Here is a 19,526-nt window from a genome sequence, read left to right as displayed (position 1 = left end):
CAGGTAGTAACAGAACGACTCAAACACAAACTGACCTAACAAGACATGAGGGGAAATTAGATAATGGCTGATCAGACCATTAACACACACTAAGGGGTAATTAAACACAAAACCCTAACAAATACTGGTCAGAATATTACTAAATCTACAAACGAAAGAAATTAATTTGTAATATTTAACAAAATAAAAGCACTGATACTTAAAGTTAACTAAATGAGTGCCCAACAAATAGCCAACCAAAGAGTCAGACCAACGAAAACAATTCAGAAATAAAAATCCAAACTACTCACTACTCAATATATAAAGTAATATTAAAAAAAAACAGTAAATCATTACCAAGAGTATTTGTGTGTGACAGTCAGGACAGCTGTCACAGACTCAGTGTTTGGATGCAAAAAACTTACATTTAACATTTTCCACATTATTTCAATGCTCACTAAGTATTTGCTTGTTTAAACTATCTACACTAATCTGAGCAACCTCTATTCTCAGATCACAAAACAAACCCTTAAGCCCACCATAAACCCCTCCCTCACTTCTCAGAGGGACCGACTTTATGGCAGGAAAGAGAATTAATAAGGATTTTAGGAGGAACTCTTAATTTTTCTACTGCTTTATTAGGCTTTGACACTCGAATCATCAGATATGTTTTAGTTTCTTCTAATTTTAAAATTTGATCTTAAAAACCTTTTGTCGTTCCACTACTAAAATTGTAACTTATATTCTGATATTTTGTCAGGAGGTACTTTTAGATGATGGGAGAGAAAGTGATTTACATCACACCTTCTCGTTCTGTCTTGCAGAGCTACTGCAAGTGGGGGTTACTTCGCACTTAAAAAATAGTGGTATGCAAAAAGGCTTCACATGTTAATTAGTTGAATCTAGTGGGGTAGCAGTTACAGCCCAACTCTGTGGCCCCCCTGCGGAGCTGCTGCAAGGGGGGGGCTGCAAGTCCCCTGATCTACATTATTCTCTACAAAAGTTCCACCAGATCCTCTTTGATTAACCCATAAGTTATTTCTAACTTAATATTATCCTTCAACAACAAATTTGTACAGTGTAGCAAACTTTTTCTATATTCAATCAATTTCTAGTCAACAAGTGAGTTACTTCTATTTTATTCTGTCTTAATCATCCATAATTCCTGTAGATTTAATAATATTTTATCTATCCTAAAGTTTTGGTCAGTTTAAAAAGACTGATTGTGAAACTATCTAGAATCGGTTGCATACTGCAGTTTGTTGTTATCTGAGCAATGCCTCTTACAGTTAGAGCCTGTTTCTATTTATTTATTCACTTTATTTCCTTAATTCTTTTGCAGCCCTCTCTTCTTTCTGTAGGCATTTTTTGAAATGAAATGACCTTTTGTAATGCATTAAAAGTTCTTAAAAAAAGAAATAAATCCATAAATAGAGTAATGTTAATGTATCTGTCTTACCATCCCCCCAGTTGAGACATGCGAAAACGCCATGGCTCAATATTGCAGCCCACTTATACAAGTTTTTTGGCAAGATAGGCCTAGTTGCAGGTCACTTATAGATTTGATCTTCTATTTTTGCTCCATTTTTAATCCAAAGATCTTTTTCTTTTTTAGGACTTAATTGTTGCATGTCTATTAGGATCTTATGTCATATGTTTGATTTTTTTCCATATATAAGACCTTTATTTGTCCCTCCGCTGCTTTTTTTTGCCATCTCGTCAGCAAAGGCGTTCCCTAGAGACACTTTATCTGTCCCTGTGGTGTGTGCGGCACATTTACAGATTGCTAGTTGTTTTGGTAGCTGCACAGCTTGTAGTAAATCTTTTAATAGGTCTGCATGAGTTACTGGTTTTCCTGTAGAAGTTATCATACCCCTATTTTTCCAGTACTGTGCAAACGTGTGTACTGTTGCAAACGCATACTGACCATCGGTGTAAATCATCACTTCTTTATTTTTCATTAATTTACAAGCGGTGGTTAGCGCTATCAATTCTGCAGCCTAAGCTGAATAGTGCGAGGGAAGTTTTTCAGCTTTTAACACTAGTTTTTCAGTCACTACTGCATAACCGGTTTGAGTTTTTCCTTGTTCATTTTTCTTTGAGGAACCATCAACAAAAGTATTTCACCTTGATCCATCGGTAGATCTTTTAAATCATTTCTACTTTTTGCGTTTTGTTCTGCCATTTCCTGACAATCATGCTTTGTACCATCATCTGGAAAAAGGTTTTATATAGTCTAGTAAGGCGAGCGCAGCACTTGACACAAGAACCTGCTTTATTTCACACAGTGCTGTTTCTGCTTCCTCTGTCCATTCCAAAAAGGAAGACATTTTTAGATCTTTTTCATACATTAGTTTGCTTAAAAAGAGCCACAATTTCTGGCTAATTAGGCACCCAATTTCGACAATAGTTAATTAACCCTGTGGAAGCACTAGTTTCTATGTTTGAGGGAGTAGTTACCCAATCGGTAGCTGCTTCTCCTTCTTCAACAAGATTACCTAATTGATTCTATTGCTCATTTCTTTGTTTAAACAGAGATACATGCGGAGAGGTTCACATTCTGTCTAAAGATTTGAAATCATCAGGAAGATCGACAGCTGCAACGGCTGTGTGTTTTGTATCTGTATACAGATAGGTCACTGTGATCTTAACTGGAGTGACCTTGTTGAGTCTGTCTTCATAATTTTTTGTCAGGCCCAGCCGCATTAGGATTTGCCACTTGTATCATAAGATACAGACCAGTTGTGTGTGGCTGACTATCTGACCCTTCTGACGGACAACATGGGGGAGGGAGATAAGGCCCACTGGGAGCTGTGGTTCCCTGCACCAAAGTCTCTCCCCAGTTTTTTAGACCACTTAAAATTTGCTTTTTGTGATCTAGTGATAGGCCCCTCACTACCTTTCTCTTCATATTGTGGGGGTGAGGGTAAGTCGGGGTATAGTTTTGTATTTTGTACTATTTGTTTCTCCCCTTTTGTGTTGCTATTTTGGTACTGGTTAACTTCAGCTACTTCCCTTCCCCCTCCTGCTGCTTGCTGTTCCACTGCCTGCCTCTTCACACCCCTAAACTTTCTGATTTTAGTCATGCTGACTGATCTATGTATTTTTTCTGGGCAGTGTCTGGCTATGTGGCCTTCTCTCCCACAACACCAACATCCTAAATTATTTTTTCTGGAATTTCTTCTTCCCATTCTCCCTTGCTGTCCTCTGAGGTTCTGAGTTCTACCCCTAAACTTTCCTCTTCCTCTCCTTTCTTGATAAAATATTTGCTCCTCATCTTGGAAAAAGGCTCCTGAAACCTTTTTCTTTTCTTTTGAGACCTTTTCTGCGTGTATAGCGTGGTTAATGTATTCATCTAAAATCCCAGTCCTCAATCCCATGTAATGTTGATGCATTTTCAGGCTGTACTCATCAAATGAGTCTTCCTCCTCTTCTCTTTTTTGTGCTAATTCTAACCAAAAGTTCACATCCTCATACCCTTCTTTGCGCATTTTCTTTAAATTTGACTTTGTTTTTTGTTTTATTTTATCCTGCAGTACTGTTAGTTTTTGTGAATTCAGACGGCCGTCAAAGTTATAGTCTGTTATCCATTTATCTAAATATTTTATTTTATGCGGATCCCGATTTTCAACATATTTCCAGTCATTTGTTTTTAAACTGTCTGTTGGCTTATTCTTACTTATATTTTTCCCCATTTTTTTTTTTTTTTTATAAAATTTGGCCCAGTTTGTCGACGCCTAGGGAGTCCTAAAAACTGGGGTTCTGTTCAGTAGGCCAGCAATTGAAACAACCTGTTGAGGTAACCCACGCTTCAACTCTTTCGAGTGGGGGTTCTTACCTCTGCATCCTCAAGAGGTTTGCTGGTTACAATCCTACTGTTTTATATGAGGTAAAATACCAAGTGGTATTTACACCTCCAAGCACTCGCACAATCACACACTTGTTGCGGACTTTAAGTGCCTACTTCGCCGGACTCCGCCGTCCGTTCCAATTACAATTTTAGTGCCTGATTTAAATATTTTTATTGTTGATTAAATTCTATTATTATACATCGAATTGAGGAAATTTTATTGTTGTTATCATTTTATTATTATGCCTAATTTATTAAATGTTATTATTCTCGTTTTTATCGCCTAAAAAAAATTTTTTTCTTTTTTTTTTTTTTTTTTTTTATCGCCTAATTAATTAAATTTTACAGCAGGTTTGCACCAGGCTCCGTGCACCTGTTTCAACGAAATTTTGCGCAAGGACTTCGTACGCCCTTCACGGATTTTTGTGCTCTATTTTTACCTGTTAGAGTCTAGAATTTACAGGGTTTTGTATTCGCGCAATGACCCTCAGTCATTCGCCACACTTTTAAACAAGAATCCACTCACCCTCTGTCTTCCCCTCGGAGTCGTCAACCGTCAGATTCCAACAGGTAGGCCGACACCAGCCCTTCAACAGGTTTTGAGAAGTTTCCAGTAAGAAACTTGCCGTGCGCACGGTCTTTACCGGAGTCGACCATACCTGCCGGGATCCGTTCGGTGTCTTGACTTCCGGCTGCGAAGGACCATATAAATGTCAGGTCTAAATACCTATTAGAGACAATTTTAAACAAACACAGGAAAGACAAGAGAGTTAGATTCTTTGTTTCTCGCGAGGAGAACGGACAGAGATGTGCTTTCAGTTACAAATCTCCTACCGCTCTGAAACACATCTCTCGCTCCTCTGTTTTATTGATTTCAGAGTCCCTATCACAGAGAGCACTGCAACTCTAAAAGGGTGGGGTCAAAGCATTTTAGTTGCAGTGCTAAATAACAATCACTAACTAAACACATGTTATCTACAATCTAAATCCTTCTTGCTCCAGGCACGGCGTCGAATGGGACACGTATAGCTTCAAAGCAACGGCTTTGTAGCACAAAGAACAAAGCAGAGTTTCCTCCAGGGTTGTAAAACTCAGCTGGGAACAACTAACACCTCCATCTCTCAGGGAGTCCTGCTGAGAATATCTGTCACCTCCCTCTTCCAAGGAGGGATTAGGAAGAAATCAGAATTAATTAACACACAGAAACATTATCTAAATGTAACTACAAGGCTACATAATACAACAAATATTTGATAATACTAATAATACAATTTACCCAACAAAAACCCATACCAGTAATTCATAGAACATCTCTGATTATGTAGAAAAGGTGAAATCCCTCTTTAATTCTTTATTTCTCCATGTTACCAGGGGAAGCATTTTTTTGGCAATATGGATGTGGAGCCTGCCAAAATATGCATGCCCCACCTATTTTCCTCAAATTTTATCCTATTGCTATGAAATTCATACCAGCAGTTCATACAACTACTCTGATTATGTAGAAAAAGGTATTTCACTCTAAACTCTTTATTTATCCAAGTTAGCAGGGGATGCATTTTGTGGCAATATGGATGTTGAGCCTGCCAAAATATGCATGCCCTATCTATTTTCCTCAAATATTATCTTATTGATTTAAAACTTATATCAGCAGTTCATAGAACAAGTGTGATTTTGTAGAAAAAGTTATTTCACTCTAAACTCTTTATTTATCCAAGTTAGCAGGGGATGCATTTTTTGGCGATATGGATGTCGAGCCTGCCAAAATATGCATGCCCTACCTATTTTCCTCAAATTTTATCCTATTGCTATGAAATTCATACCAGCAGTTCATACAACTACTCTGATTATGTAGAAAAAGTTATTTCACTCTAAACTCTTTATTTATCCAAGTTAGCAGGGGATGCATCTTGTGGCAATATGGATGTTGAGCCTGCCAAAATATGCATGCCCTATCTATTTTCCTCAAATATTATCTTATTGATTTAAAACTTATATCAGCAGTTCATAGAACAAGTGTGATTTTGTAGAAAAAGTTATTTCACTCTAAACTCTTTATTTATCCAAGTTAGCAGGGGATGCATTTTTTGGCAATATGGATGTCGAGCCTGCCAAAATATGCATGCCCTACCTATTTTCCTCAAATTTTATCCTATTGCTATGAAATTCATACCAGCAGTTCATACAACTACTCTGATTATGTAGAAAAAGTTATTTCACTCTAAACTCTTTATTTATCCAAGTTAGCAGGGGATGCATTTTGTGGCAATATGGATGTTGAGCCTGCCAAAATATGCATGCCCTATCTATTTTCCTCAAATATTATCTTATTGATTTAAAACTTATATCAGCAGTTCATAGAACAAGTGTGATTTTGTAGAAAAAGTTATTTCACTCTAAACTCTTTATTTATCCAAGTTAGCAGGGGATGCATTTTTTGGCAATATGGATGTCGAGCCTGCCAATATCTGCATGCCCCTTCTATTTTTCTCAAATATAATCCTCTTGATATGAAACTTATACCAGCAGTTCATAGAACATGTGTGATTATGTAGAAAACGTTATTCCACTCATAACTCTGCATTTCTCCATTTTAGCAGGGGATGCATTTTTTGGCAAAGCCTATCATTAGCCTGCCAAAATATGCATGCCCCCTCTATTTTTCTCAAATATTATCCTACTGATATGAAACTTATACCAGCAATTCATAGAACAAGTGTGATTATGTAGAAAAAGTTATTCCACTCTTAACTCTTTATTTCTCCATTTTAGCAGGGGATGCATTTTACGGCAAGGCCTATCATTAGCCTGCCAAAATATGCATGCCCCCTCTATTTTCCTCAAACATTATAATATTGATATGAAACTTATACCAGCAGTTCATAGAACAAGTGTGATTATGTAGAAAAAGTTATTCCACTCATATCTCTGTATTTCTCCACTTTAGCAGGGGATGCATTTTTTGGCAGAGCCTATCATTAGCCTGCCAAAATATGCATGCCCCCTCTATTTTCCTCAAATATTATCCTATTGATATGAAACTAATATCACTAGTTAAGGGAACAAATGTGATTATGTAGAAAAAGTTATTCCACTCTTAACTCTTTATTTCTCCATTTTAGCAGGGGATGCATTTTACGGCAAGGCCTATCATTAGCCTGCCAAAATATGCATGCCCCCTCTATTTTCCTCAAATGTCATCCTATTGATATGACATTCATACCAGTAGCTAAGAGGATAAGTGTAATTATGTAGAAAAGGTAAAATCCCTCTTGACTCTTTATTTTTTCAAGCTAGGAGGGGGATGCATTTTTTGGCAATATCGAATTTGAGCCTGCCGATATTTGCATGCCATATCTATTTTCCCCAAATATCATCCTATTGATATAAAACTCATACCAGCAGTTAAGGGAACAAATGTGATTATGTAGAAAATGTTATTTCCTTATTATCGCTATTGCAAGGATACTGAAGGAAATAAATCTGACAATGCATCTTTGCTAAATGTAAAGCATGCACAAACCATTTTTATTTTGGTTTAACATAAAAATTAAATCACTTTTTTTCATTAATTTCAACAAAAGAATATTCATAACAAAAATTTTTGGAAAACCAATTAAGTCAACAAAAATTATGTCACATGTTTAAACTGAAAATCCACAGAATTAACGAATTAGATTGGTACAAACATAAAATCTATAAACACATTGCACAGCAGTAGTCTGTGTCGGTTTGTGGGACCTTAATGCAGCCTTGGTGGTACCACCAGTTGCATCTGTCACATGTGATCTGTAAATAAATAATACAAAATGGTCAAATAACAACATAAAGAATGTTTTTTTTTAGTTCCTTATCTGTTTACTGAAGGTGATATTGGGTTTTGCCAACATAAAGCTTCTTCTTAATTATCAATATATGATTGGTAGAACTTTATTTGAGGAGATGACAGCATGTTCCTGACATGTATGGAGGTAAAAAAAATTCTAGGACCACAAGCAACTGTGTTTAATGTTTTACGACTGTACTTAAAAAAAAAAAAAAAAACTTAAGCTACTTCCCACTTACCTGCCTTGGGTGTTTATTTATTTTATTATGATTTATTTTTGTATATCTACATACTTTGCAACTATTTTAAGGATGGTATATGGTTTGCTTGAATTGATTTTTCACTGCATTACATTGTTGTCTTACCCACATGTGATCTTCTGTGTCCTCACTGCCACAGTGTCTGCAGAGTCTCCACTGACTCTACAGAAAAACAAACCGCATCTTTAAATCAATGTTATAAAATAATCTTAATGGTATTTTTTTGTGTTTTTTTTTTCTTTTAAATAATTCCATTTGTTAGTGTTCTTTTGAAAGTGGAACAATACTCCTCTGTGTAGATCTCAGTCGTCTAATCATCCCTTTTTGATAATGTCTGGTCTCATAAACAAGTACAAGTAATAGAAACTGTACATCATATTGGCATATTAGGCAGGCGCACATGGTGTCTGTCTATTCATGAATTGAAACACACATGTATTTAAGGTATTTCTGGGATTTATGGTAAAAGAAAGCATCACTTAGTGTTTACCTTTTTATAATTTTCTCCAACTTAAGCCACTGAAAGTATAAAAATGGCATTCAGAAAATTTTAATATGTCTACATATATATGTGTATACATCTTGTGAAATTTGTCATTTTGTAAATGTTAATTTTATGAAAACACAGTAATGAATATAATGGTTCACATAATACATCTCATTCCAGTTTTGTACTTTCACAAACTGCAAGTCCTTTTTGCTTATTAAGTTACATTAAAGCTACTCAAGAAAAGTGTAATTGTATCCTAGAACAATTTTAAGTTTGTTGATTATGTTTTTTGCCTCAACAGTTATTGGGCTGTGTTATGTGTAATTTATTTATTAGAGATCAAGGCCAGGTGTATTGAAATGTTCTTCACTAATTGAATTTGACATAAACACTAACATGATTGTACTTCACACATCTGCAAAGTTCAATATTTTAATATTTCTAATTAGATAAAATAGCTGACCTAACACAATTTTTTTGTGCGTGCATGATTTTACACACAACATAGTATCCCACCCACATAGGAACTGAATAAAAAATATGTCAAAAGATACCTGATTCTGAGAGAAGTGTGGAAGACACGTTGAGTGTCATGGTATTAACAGCTTCTGCTGCTGATGGAAAGTTCAGGTCCTTGTTTTCCAGTATGCACTCTGCAAACTGTAAAGGCAAATATATTTTTTTCAAAAAAGAAAGAAGAGTAACAGCGGACTCATTACAAATACAAAATATTTGTCAAAGTATTAGATTGTCATATAGAGGTCATGACATTTATGAATAATTTAACATTTTTGCTATACTTATTTCAGACTCTTTCCATTGTCATTAAAATAAATCAACCATGTAATAAAGCAATATAATTCATAAACTACATTATATTTCAGGCAGAAATGCACAGTTTAAGTTGTTAAGCCAAAGCTGTTCATCATCTTAAAAGTTCTACTCCTACAAAATAGCATTAGATTAATGGCAATGTGATTATTAGAAAACCACTTTCATATTAATCTTTTTTTCACAACATCAAAAACGTAAACAAGCATGTATACCAATATATTGATATATAATTCTATCTATCTTCAGACATAGATAGATATACATGTATGTGGATAGAGACAGAACAGTACACATAAAGGTTATATAAATTGATTTGTAAACAGACAATGTTCTACATTACATAAGAAATATAAGTAATCATAGTCAAGTATATACAGTACAGACCAAAAGTTTGGACACACAGTTGTGTCCAAACTTTTGGTCTGTACTGTATATATATATATATATATATATATATATACTGTATATAAAAACATAAAACCACGGCTGCCCAAATCACGGCAGAATTAAATGTGCACCTCAACTCTCCTGTTTCCACCAAAACTGTCCGTCGGGAGCACCACAGGGTCAATATACACGGCCGGGCTGCTATAGCCAAACCTTTGGTCACTCGTGCCAACGCCAAACGTCGGTTTCAATGGTGCAAGAAGCGCAAATCTTGGGCTGTGGACAATATGAAACATGTATTGTTCTCTGATGAGTCCACCTTTACTGTTTTCCCCACATCCGGGAGAGTTACAGTGTGGAGAAGCCCCAAAGAAGCGTACCACCCAGACTGTTGCATGCCCAGAGTGAAGCATGGGGGTGGATCAGTGATGGTTTGGGCTGCCATATCATGGCATTCCCTTGGCCCCATACTTGTGCTAGATGGGCGCGTCACTGCCAAGGACTACCGAACCATTCTGGAGGACCATGTGCATCCATGTATGTATATACACTGCTCAAAAAAATAAAGGGAACACTCAAATAACACATCCTAGATCTGAATGAAAGAAATATTCTCATTGAATACTTTGTTCTGTACAAAGTTCCATTTGCACAACAGCAGGTGAAATTGATTGTCAATCAGTGTTGCTTCCTAAGTGGACAGTTTGATTTCACAGAAGTTTGATTTACTTGGAGTTATATTGTGTTGTTTAAGTGTTCCCTTTATTTTTGAGCAGTATATATATCCTCCTGAGACCCAGCCCATTCATTTGTGTCCTTTATAGTGGACATTTTGTTCACCTGTATTTTCTTTTACTATTTTGAGTTACCCTATCAAGCCCTGCAGTACTCTTTAGAGGACATCCTGGGCTTTCCAGTGATGTGTCATGTGATAGGTTTGCATGCTGGGAACTCACTTTTTCTTTTCAATCAAAATGGCTGGCATACCAACAACCACATTTTATGGAAAGAGGAAAGGTAAGCAAATTATTCTTTATCTATTGCTATTTTTACCATGATAATTATATATAGTCTTGTTTATTAACATGTCAATAATAATATTTTTATCTCAGAAAACAGTTTAATTATTTCTGTTTTGAAATATCAGTCCTTTTATGAATGTCAATTGTAGTGGACACCAGGACCATTTTAATATATCTAATGAGTCAACATTGTTGTAGGAGAAAGAAGTGAAGCAGAGAGGATTTTATACCGAATAGTAGAGGGAGATTCAGATTTGGAGCTGTCAGATGAGGATGAGGATGAGTATCAGCCTGGGACAGGAGAAGATGGTGAAGAAGAAGTAGGTGAAGAAGGAGAGGAAGAAGATGCAGGAGTATATGAGGAGACAGACTCAGAGCCAGAAAGGGAGCAGGAAAGTCGTCGTGCTTTGTGGGCCAGGACTACCTTGTATGTTTTATTTAGTTCTAGGCTAATGTATCCAATTCTATTATCATATTAGATTATTGCTGTATTAGTATTTAGTATTTTAGTACTTATTTGTGTTTTTTTTCCATCCATCATAATAGATTCACACCTGTGCTACCTGGGCGTCCTGTCTGTCAAAATGACCCTAAAATCCGAGAACACTGGAGTCCAATCCAATACTTTTCGCAGTACATCGACGACAAAATCTTTGAAGATTTGGCAGCTTTTACAAATCAAAGACAGCTGCAAACTACAGGAGTGTCATTAAATACTACTGCTCAAGAAATCAAGATTTTCTTTGGCAGTACACATGGCCTGCCTTGGCTATCCCAGAGTTAAAATGTTTTGGGCTAAAAAAACTAAAGTGCCAGTTATTAGCAGGAAAATGACAAGGGATAGGTTCTACAAGCTGAGAAGCTCACTCAAGATTGTTGATGATCTGGATGTAACAGAAGAGACAAAGGAGTCAGACATTCTTTGGAGAGTCAGACCATTGGTTGACCGTGTGAGGCAAGGTTGTCTCAGACTTCCAAGGTATAACAAGGTCTGCATTGATGAGCAAATCATCCCTTTCACAGGCCGCTGTCCAGTCAGGCAATATGTCCCAGGCAAGCCAAACCCTACTGGCCTAAAAGTCTTTGTCCTTGCCTCTCCAAATGGTCTGGTGCTGGATTTTGAGGTGTATCAAGGGAAGAATACGTTCAGGGGCCAAAGGTTGGGAGTTGGAGCTGCAGCAGTCTTGCGATTAGTTGAATCTCTTCCCACAGGAACCTGTGTATTCTTTGATCGATACTTCACAACAATCAATCTCATGGATGCTTTGCTTGCAAAGGGTCTTCCAGCAACTGGAACAATAATGAGGAACCGAGTACCAAAGCCATGCCAGCTACCAGAAGATAAGCAGTTGCGAAAAGAAGGGAGAGGAGCATCAGTGACGGTGGTCCGGAGGAGGCCTGAGCTGGCAATCACTAAATGGTTTGACAATAAACCAGTGTTGATGGCTTCCACTGTGTATGGGAAAGATCCAGAAGATATCTGTAGCAGATGGTCCAACAAAGAAAAGGCTCATGTCCAGGTGCGACGACCAGCAGTGATCAGAGAATACAATGACAACATGGGTGGCGTAGACCTGTGTGACCGAATGCTGAGCTTTTATCGCATGTCAACCAGGACCAAGAAATGGACATCACGTGTGATCGCTCATTTCTTTGATGTTGCCATTACAAACGCTTGGATCCAATACAAGTCTGACAGTAAAGCGATTAATCGATCATCTAAGAACACCCAACAGTATCTGGACTTCAAATTGCACCTGGCTGAAGAGCTGTTGGATAGTCCTTCAATTGATGACAGCAGTGAAGACAGTGAAGAAGAGTATCAGCCACCAACCAAAACAAGGATCCCTCAACCAGAGCCCTCTGTACGCAGACTAGGGGCCAGGCACATGCCAGAGATGGTGGATATCAAGCATGCAGAAAGATGCAGGAATAAGGGCTGCAATGGCAAGACATACATGAGGTGTACCAAATGCAAGATGTTTCTCTGCATCACCAAAAGGAAAACGTGCTTCCAGGATTATCACCGCTAAAATATCCAAAAGAAGAACTGTAGAACTGCTTACGTCCAATGTTAAACTAAATACACAGGCAACTATTGTCCGTGCAAGCAATAAGCAACAGAAAACAACCAAGAGTGATAAAGAATTTAGTTTTTTGATCAAATTAAATTTATTCTTTTGTTAATATCACTCTAAATCCATAATCTGCTCATTTTCTAAATTCAGTTGTATTTTCACACTAAAATCATCCTGTTGTCCATTACAGTGGACATGCTGTGAAATTAAAAATAAAAATATGTTTAAAAAAATTTTAATTGTAAGGTGTTTTTTTAGGCCCAACTAGATAGGAAATCACACAAAAAAAGAAATTGGAACACACTTTTTTTCTTCGGTTCCCAGGAGGATATACTGGTATATATATATATATATATATATATTTAAACAGCACTTACTTTAAGCGCAAACACACCACATGAAACCACATCTTGCTGGATGGCATGTTATACTGTTTCACATTTCCACATTGACACTTTCATCCCTTTGCTTCTCATAAATGTCCTTGTTGAGAGGATAAAATGTTAAATTAACATTCTAGTTATCCAATTATGACATTTTATATTATAATAAACAATAATTGTTCTTGTTTTTCTCACCTTGTTACTTCCAAGCACCTCTTCACATCTTTTTGGGACTCTCCAAGTGAGTTAAGGAAACCTATTGTTATGAATATTCTTTTGTTGAAATTAATGAAAAAAAGTGATTTAATTTTTATGTTAAACCAAAATAAAAATGGTTTGTGCATGCTTTACATTTAGCAAAGATGCATTGTCAGATTTATTTCCTTCAGTATCCTTGCAATAGCGATAATAAAGAAATAACATTTTCTACATAATCACATTTGTTCCCTTAACTGCTGGTATGAGTTTTATATCAATAGGATGATATTTGGGGAAAATAGGTATGGCATGCAAATATCGGCAGGCTCAAATTCGATATTGCCAAAAAATGCATCCCCCTCCTAGCTTGAAAAAATAAAGAGTCAAGAGGGATTTTACCTTTTCTACATAATTACACTTATCCTCTTAGCTACTGGTATGAATGTCATATCAATAGGATGACATTTGAGGAAAATAGAGGGGGCATGCATATTTTGGCAGGCTAATGATAGGCCTTGCCGTAAAATGCATCCCCTGCTAAAATGGAGAAATAAAGAGTTAAGAGTGGAATAACTTTTTCTACATAATCACACTTGTTCTATGAATTGCTGGTATAAGTTTCATATCAGTAGGATAATATTTGAGAAAAATAGAGGGGGCATACATATTTTGGCAGGCTAATGATAGGCCTTGCCGTAAAATGCATCCCCTACTAAAATGGAGAAATACAGAGTTATGAGTTGAATAACTTTTTCTACATAATCACACTTGTTCTATGAACTGCTGGTATAAGTTTCATATCAATATTATAATGTTTGAGGAAAATAGAGGGGGCATGCATATTTTGGCAGGCTAATAATAGGCTTTGCCGTAAAATGCATCCCCTGCTAAAATGGAGCAATAAAGAGTTAAGAGGGATTTTACCTTTTCTACGTAATGACACTTGTTCTCTGAGCTACTTCTGTAAAGTTTCATATCAACAGGACAATAGACAGGGGATACAAATATTGGCAGGCTCAGAAATTAAAATCATCCCCCCTACATTAATAGACTAGACAGTAAAGGATGATATAAAATATTCTACACAACGGGCTTCTGTTTTGTAATGCTTTAAGCCATTGTGTCAAAAGAAAAATCTGGGAATTTCAAGCCATCTGCGGAGAACATTTTCATCAGACGCTGACTGAAAAACGTTCGACTCAGATGTTTCAATAAAGCTATAAAAACCGTATTTATTTCAATTAATCTGCGAAATAAAACCCACCGTTTTATGTCTTACATGATTAAGAAACGTGATAATGTTACGAATATCTTCAAAAATGTCCTCTTCGGTCATATTTCAGTCCGTTTTCTCATCAATATACGAGAGTTTAGAGCGATGCGCGCTCCCGCGACAGGGGATGCAATTCTCGGCAGGCATGCATTTCTGGGCATAACACCGGCTCTCCATGATCGACTTTGGACACCACTTGTCTAATACATCCTGTGACGTCAGGCTGAGGTCTGGAGAACACTGGTTCTCTGATGGCTACCCTACCTCACTGTAACCAAAAATATCAACATGCAATGTTGAAATTGTGCATGTTGTATATTTTGCATGCAGATGTATTTAGTTTTGCAGACAAAACTAAATACATCTGCATCCAATGTGTTGTTTGCAACCTGGGTGCTTTAAAAGTGCATCCATACAAATAAATGTAAACTGGATATACTTTTTAAATGAGCTTATTTCATGATATCTTCTCTTGGCTTTCAAATGATATGTCATTTGACAACAAATTTCATAAAAAAAAAACACTTTTGTGGACAAAAAAAAGACTTGAGTAGATGGCAAGAAAACCAAAACATGGTATTTTTGTCCATGCAATCTTTTTAATTGTTTTCTCACATAAAAAAATAGCATGATGTAACTGGGTGATTCACACAAGCCTGTAATTCAACCTTAAATCACTTCTGAATGGAGCCACTACAGGCAGAGACAAACAAGAATGTTCCCTGCAACCTTGTGGTATGCCGTAATCACACTCAAAGCTGCTTCCCACTCTGGCTGTATTGACTATTTTGCTTTGCTATTATTCTTTCCAACTGGCTCAGAGACAAGCCTCTTATAATAAAACAGTGGAGAGCTCAGGTCAAGGTAAGCCAAAGGCAGTGGATGGATGATGAGCAGAAAACAACCAGCGTCCTTCTTCCCCCTCCTCAGTCTGGGAAGAAAACCCGATTATGCAGCGAAAGAAAAACTAAAACACACTTAAAAAAAAAATAAATAAAGTGAAACTTCTCAATGGAAACATGGAAAGAAATGAGGTAGAAAAGTGATGTCTTTGACAAGAAAAAGTGAACCACTCAAAGGAAGGAACAGCATCTGAAAATTAGACCAACCCGCAACAAAACTAGAAAAATAAAGGCCAATGACATCCTTTTATGTTTCAGATGGCTGACAAATTACAGGTTTATTAGAGTAAGTTAGGGTCACCTTGCAGTTCATACAATATTGATTTAGAATCCTGACAAGAAAAGGACACAGTCGGGAGAAACATGCCAAATAGTCTCATAAAAGTGTCACTGCTGGTGCCAAGAAAAAGTGTAAGGATGGAAGAGATGGGAGCTGTGAAAATAAGGCAGAGAAATCAAAGAAAATCCTTCAAAATAGCAGCTATCTGCCAGGTGAGCAGACAGAAATGTTGTATTTATGTTTTATCTTACATGTCTCTGTTCCCTTGTGATGTCAAGCTGGTCTCAGTCTGTTCCACACCCTGCATCAATTCGAGACCCTCAAAGGACAACAAACCCTCACATTCTTCAATCTATCAAATAGACATACCGTTTTTTGTTGGGGTCATGTTAGAAAAGCTATTTTTTATTTCAATCTGAGGAAGGTTGGCCCTACCTAAGACCATATACCTTAAATCTGTGGTGTGACATTTTATTATTATTACTATTGGAGGTTTACGTCCCTATTGGAGGGACTTTTGCTTTGCAGCATTGTGGAATTTGAGGTTACAGTTTACCAGAAAACATTTTTCTAAAAACAATCATGTTTCAAGAACTGGAAAGAGCTGAACAAATGAGTCAAGTGTATTTGTACAGCACATTTTAGCAACAAGGCACTTCAAGTAAACATAATACAGTAACCAATTATAAAAAGAGCAATAAACATTACATTTTGTTGAATGTGATCATCAAAGCCATCAAGAAAAACACATCAAATACGTTGATCAATGTTGCACTTACTACTAATCAAAGGTATCTCTAAACAGAGTCAGCAGAAAGTGATTCTCATGATGAGCAATAAGTGGAATCAAAATAATCAGGGACTTGGTAAAAAGTGGGAATGACTCAGCTGAATTCATCCTATTAATTTGTTTTGGCCCCTCATCTAATCTGACTCAATTTTTTGTCCCCAATCTTTTCCTCTCTGCATGTCCCATTCCTCCTCCCTGTCCCTTCATCTGAATCCATTCCCACCCCAGGAGCTGTATTAACCACACAGTTGAAGGATTATTGTGTTTACACACAGAATGCCCATCTTAGTGCTGCATGCAGAGCTGCCATGTCTTGGGATTACAGCCTCATTCAGAGAACAGTTCTGCAGTGTTTTTATTGAGTTGATTTAAAAAAGATCTGTCTTCCAGTTCTACAGTTGTTTTTAGTTTCAAATTTCCCATGTCTCATTCTGTCTTTTCCTTTGTTCTTACTTTTGCAGTTTGTAAGTGTAACAACCATGCCAATTTGTGCCACGTCAGCTCTGGAAAATGCTTCTGTACCACCAAGGGCATCAAGGGAGACCAGTGTCAGCTGTGAGTGCACCAACATGTTACCACATTATGATTAAACACCTGCCAGACTCTCATTTATCACTGTGATCAGCATGGGTTGGAGTTGGCTGCAAGATTAGCTGCAAATCGTTAAAAATAAGTTTCTCTGAAGAACTTCTTGGAATTTTGGTTCCAGGAAGCTGTTTGAATGCTCAAAAATGGGGATTTTGTTCATCAGAATATTCAGAGGTATATAAGTGTGTCTTGGTGTGTGCGTGTTACCCTCTGCTTGTGCCAGACTTGACCGCTGCCGCACTACAATATTCTAAATGGGTTGGCAGACAAACTCAGTATGGAGACAGACTGAGAAGTGCTGCATCAATAAATCTAGCAGGCGAGGTTACACGGACAGGCAGAATACGCTGGCGTGTGTGTATGTGTGTGTGTAATGTGATGTAATAACAATGCATACTAAAATGACACAGGACAATTGTGGAGAAAAATACCTTTTCTCAAAAAAACAAAGATGTTATGGTATGATTGTATTTACACAAAATTTTAAACAAAACTGTGTAACATGATCTAACCCGTTTCATTTAAACAGGCAATAATTATACATTTCGCGGCTAAGATTACATAACATTTTGATTAATGTATAATATTGAAAAGTTTCAAAAACTTTGTGTTTTTTTGACTGAGGAGTCAAAAAAACTCCAGAGTTTTTTTTCTCCAGAGGTTTATGAGGAACGTCAGTGCAGATGGTACAGGTGAAGCAATGGCCAATTCCCAGCTTTACCAGGATGTTTTCACACATGATAGTCTCATAGACTTGGTTCAATCAAGAACCATAATTGCAACATTTTTGACATTTTCGGCTGGTATGGTTCACTTTCATACTGAACTGTGTCAAACAAACAAATCCTTTGAAAAACATGTTTCCCTCCCTGCCTGTGGTGGCGCTGCACTAAGAACCACAGTAGGAAACTACACAGAGAGCAACTTCCTTCTTCACAAAATTCAAACAAAAATGGAGACACGTCAGTTATTAGCTGTTATAGGATTTCTCTTTTGTGTCTAGTAAAAGACTACAAGCCATTTCTTCTACTAGTGCTAGATTCATGTTTGTTTTGGTTGTATTTACCCATAATGCCCTATGCTGTGGTCGGTCCAGTTGGCATCTGTGTTTGCATTGGAACCGTACCAGAGTTCATTTCAGTTGAACTGAGACCTTGGTTTGTAGGTGGCGGACCAGAGTTCAATTCGGCGTTCACAACTTCCCAAACGAACTGGACTTTCTAGTCTGGAAGCTGGAGTTTGAATGAAGTGGACTAAACGGGTTTAGTGTAAATAAACCCAAACATTCAGATCTTAGTTATAGCTCTTAGTGAGATAAGCATAGTGCATTAGTCCCACAGTTATTTCCTGCCCTAAATAGATAGTAAAACATTATTATTCTTTCCAAAGCAAAATTATAAGCCTAGCACTTGCTAAATTTAGTATTACTTTTGAACATCATGTCTGTTTGTCATTTTGTTCTTGACAGGACAAAAGTATAACAAGGTGAGATTAGCCTGTGAATCAGTCTGATTGGACCGTGTTGATAAATTTCACAATTTGTTTTGCACATTGGTGTTTCATAAATTCAAAACAAATACTTTAAGGTGCCAAGGAAGTCAGTTTCCCTAGGATGCCCTCAACAAACATAGTAGTTTCAGTTTTGTTTTTGTTCAAGGTCAGGCAACTTGGAGAAAACTATACTTTGACATCATGCAAACAGTTTGATTGAGGTTGCAGTGGGTCACAGACATTCAATCGGATGATATTTGAATATTGTCACAAAGCAATGAAAAGAAATGTTATGATTCCTAAAAATAGAAACCCCCCCCTAAAACAGAATTTATAAAGAAAAAAACCAGGACCTAAAATAAACCCTTGAGGTACTCCACAATGAATAGGTTCTGATGAAGAGGAATATTCTCCCATAGACACGGGAAAAACCTGAGAGCCAGATAGGACTTGAACCATGACTGAGACCAACAGTGTGTTCCAGTCTAGATAAAATAATACTGTGATCAACTGAAACAAATGATCATTAAAAGCTCTTAAAAGTTCTCTCTTTGTGCTGTGGTGGGGTTTCAAACAGATTGATCCAGGAGCATTTTTATACGTCGACAGTCGATTATCAACAGCCTTTTCTAAATCTTGAAAAAAGGGGTAATTTGAAAATAGGTCTATAATTAGAAGGAACATCAAGATGCTTCTTTTTGATGATGAGCTGCAGTACAGCATGTTTGAACACAGCCAGATAACAAGAAAGTGTTTAAGATGTGTAAAACACTAGGACCTGTTACTTGAAGATTCTCTTTGAAAAGACGTAGAGAGAGAATGTCTTACTGGAAACGAGAAGATGTCAAATATAAAACTATTTTCATTTAACACTGAAAAAGACTAAAGATCAAAGTGA

General features: G+C 36.9%; 1 protein-coding gene across 4 annotated transcripts in view; it reads left to right on the top strand.

Moving 5' to 3' along the window:
- The window catches only part of LOC114137745 (attractin-like protein 1), a 324,777-nt gene that overhangs the window by 121,736 nt on the left and 183,515 nt on the right, over positions 1–19,526 (top strand). For all 4 annotated transcript variants that reach the window (XR_003594084.1, XM_028006550.1, XM_028006549.1 and 1 more), the window contains one exon: positions 17,011–17,104. Coding sequence is in view for 3 of the 4 variants with exons in the window: in XM_028006550.1 (XP_027862351.1) it covers positions 17,011–17,104 (94 nt within the window). In the remaining variant the exon portion in view is untranslated. The remainder of the gene's footprint in view (positions 1–17,010; positions 17,105–19,526) is intronic.

Source organism: Xiphophorus couchianus, chromosome 22 (genome assembly GCF_001444195.1).
Source record: "Xiphophorus couchianus chromosome 22, X_couchianus-1.0, whole genome shotgun sequence".
Lineage (NCBI taxonomy): Eukaryota > Metazoa > Chordata > Actinopteri > Cyprinodontiformes > Poeciliidae > Xiphophorus > Xiphophorus couchianus.
Note: the sequence above shows the minus strand (reverse complement) of the source record. Positions and strands in the feature narration are given on the sequence as shown.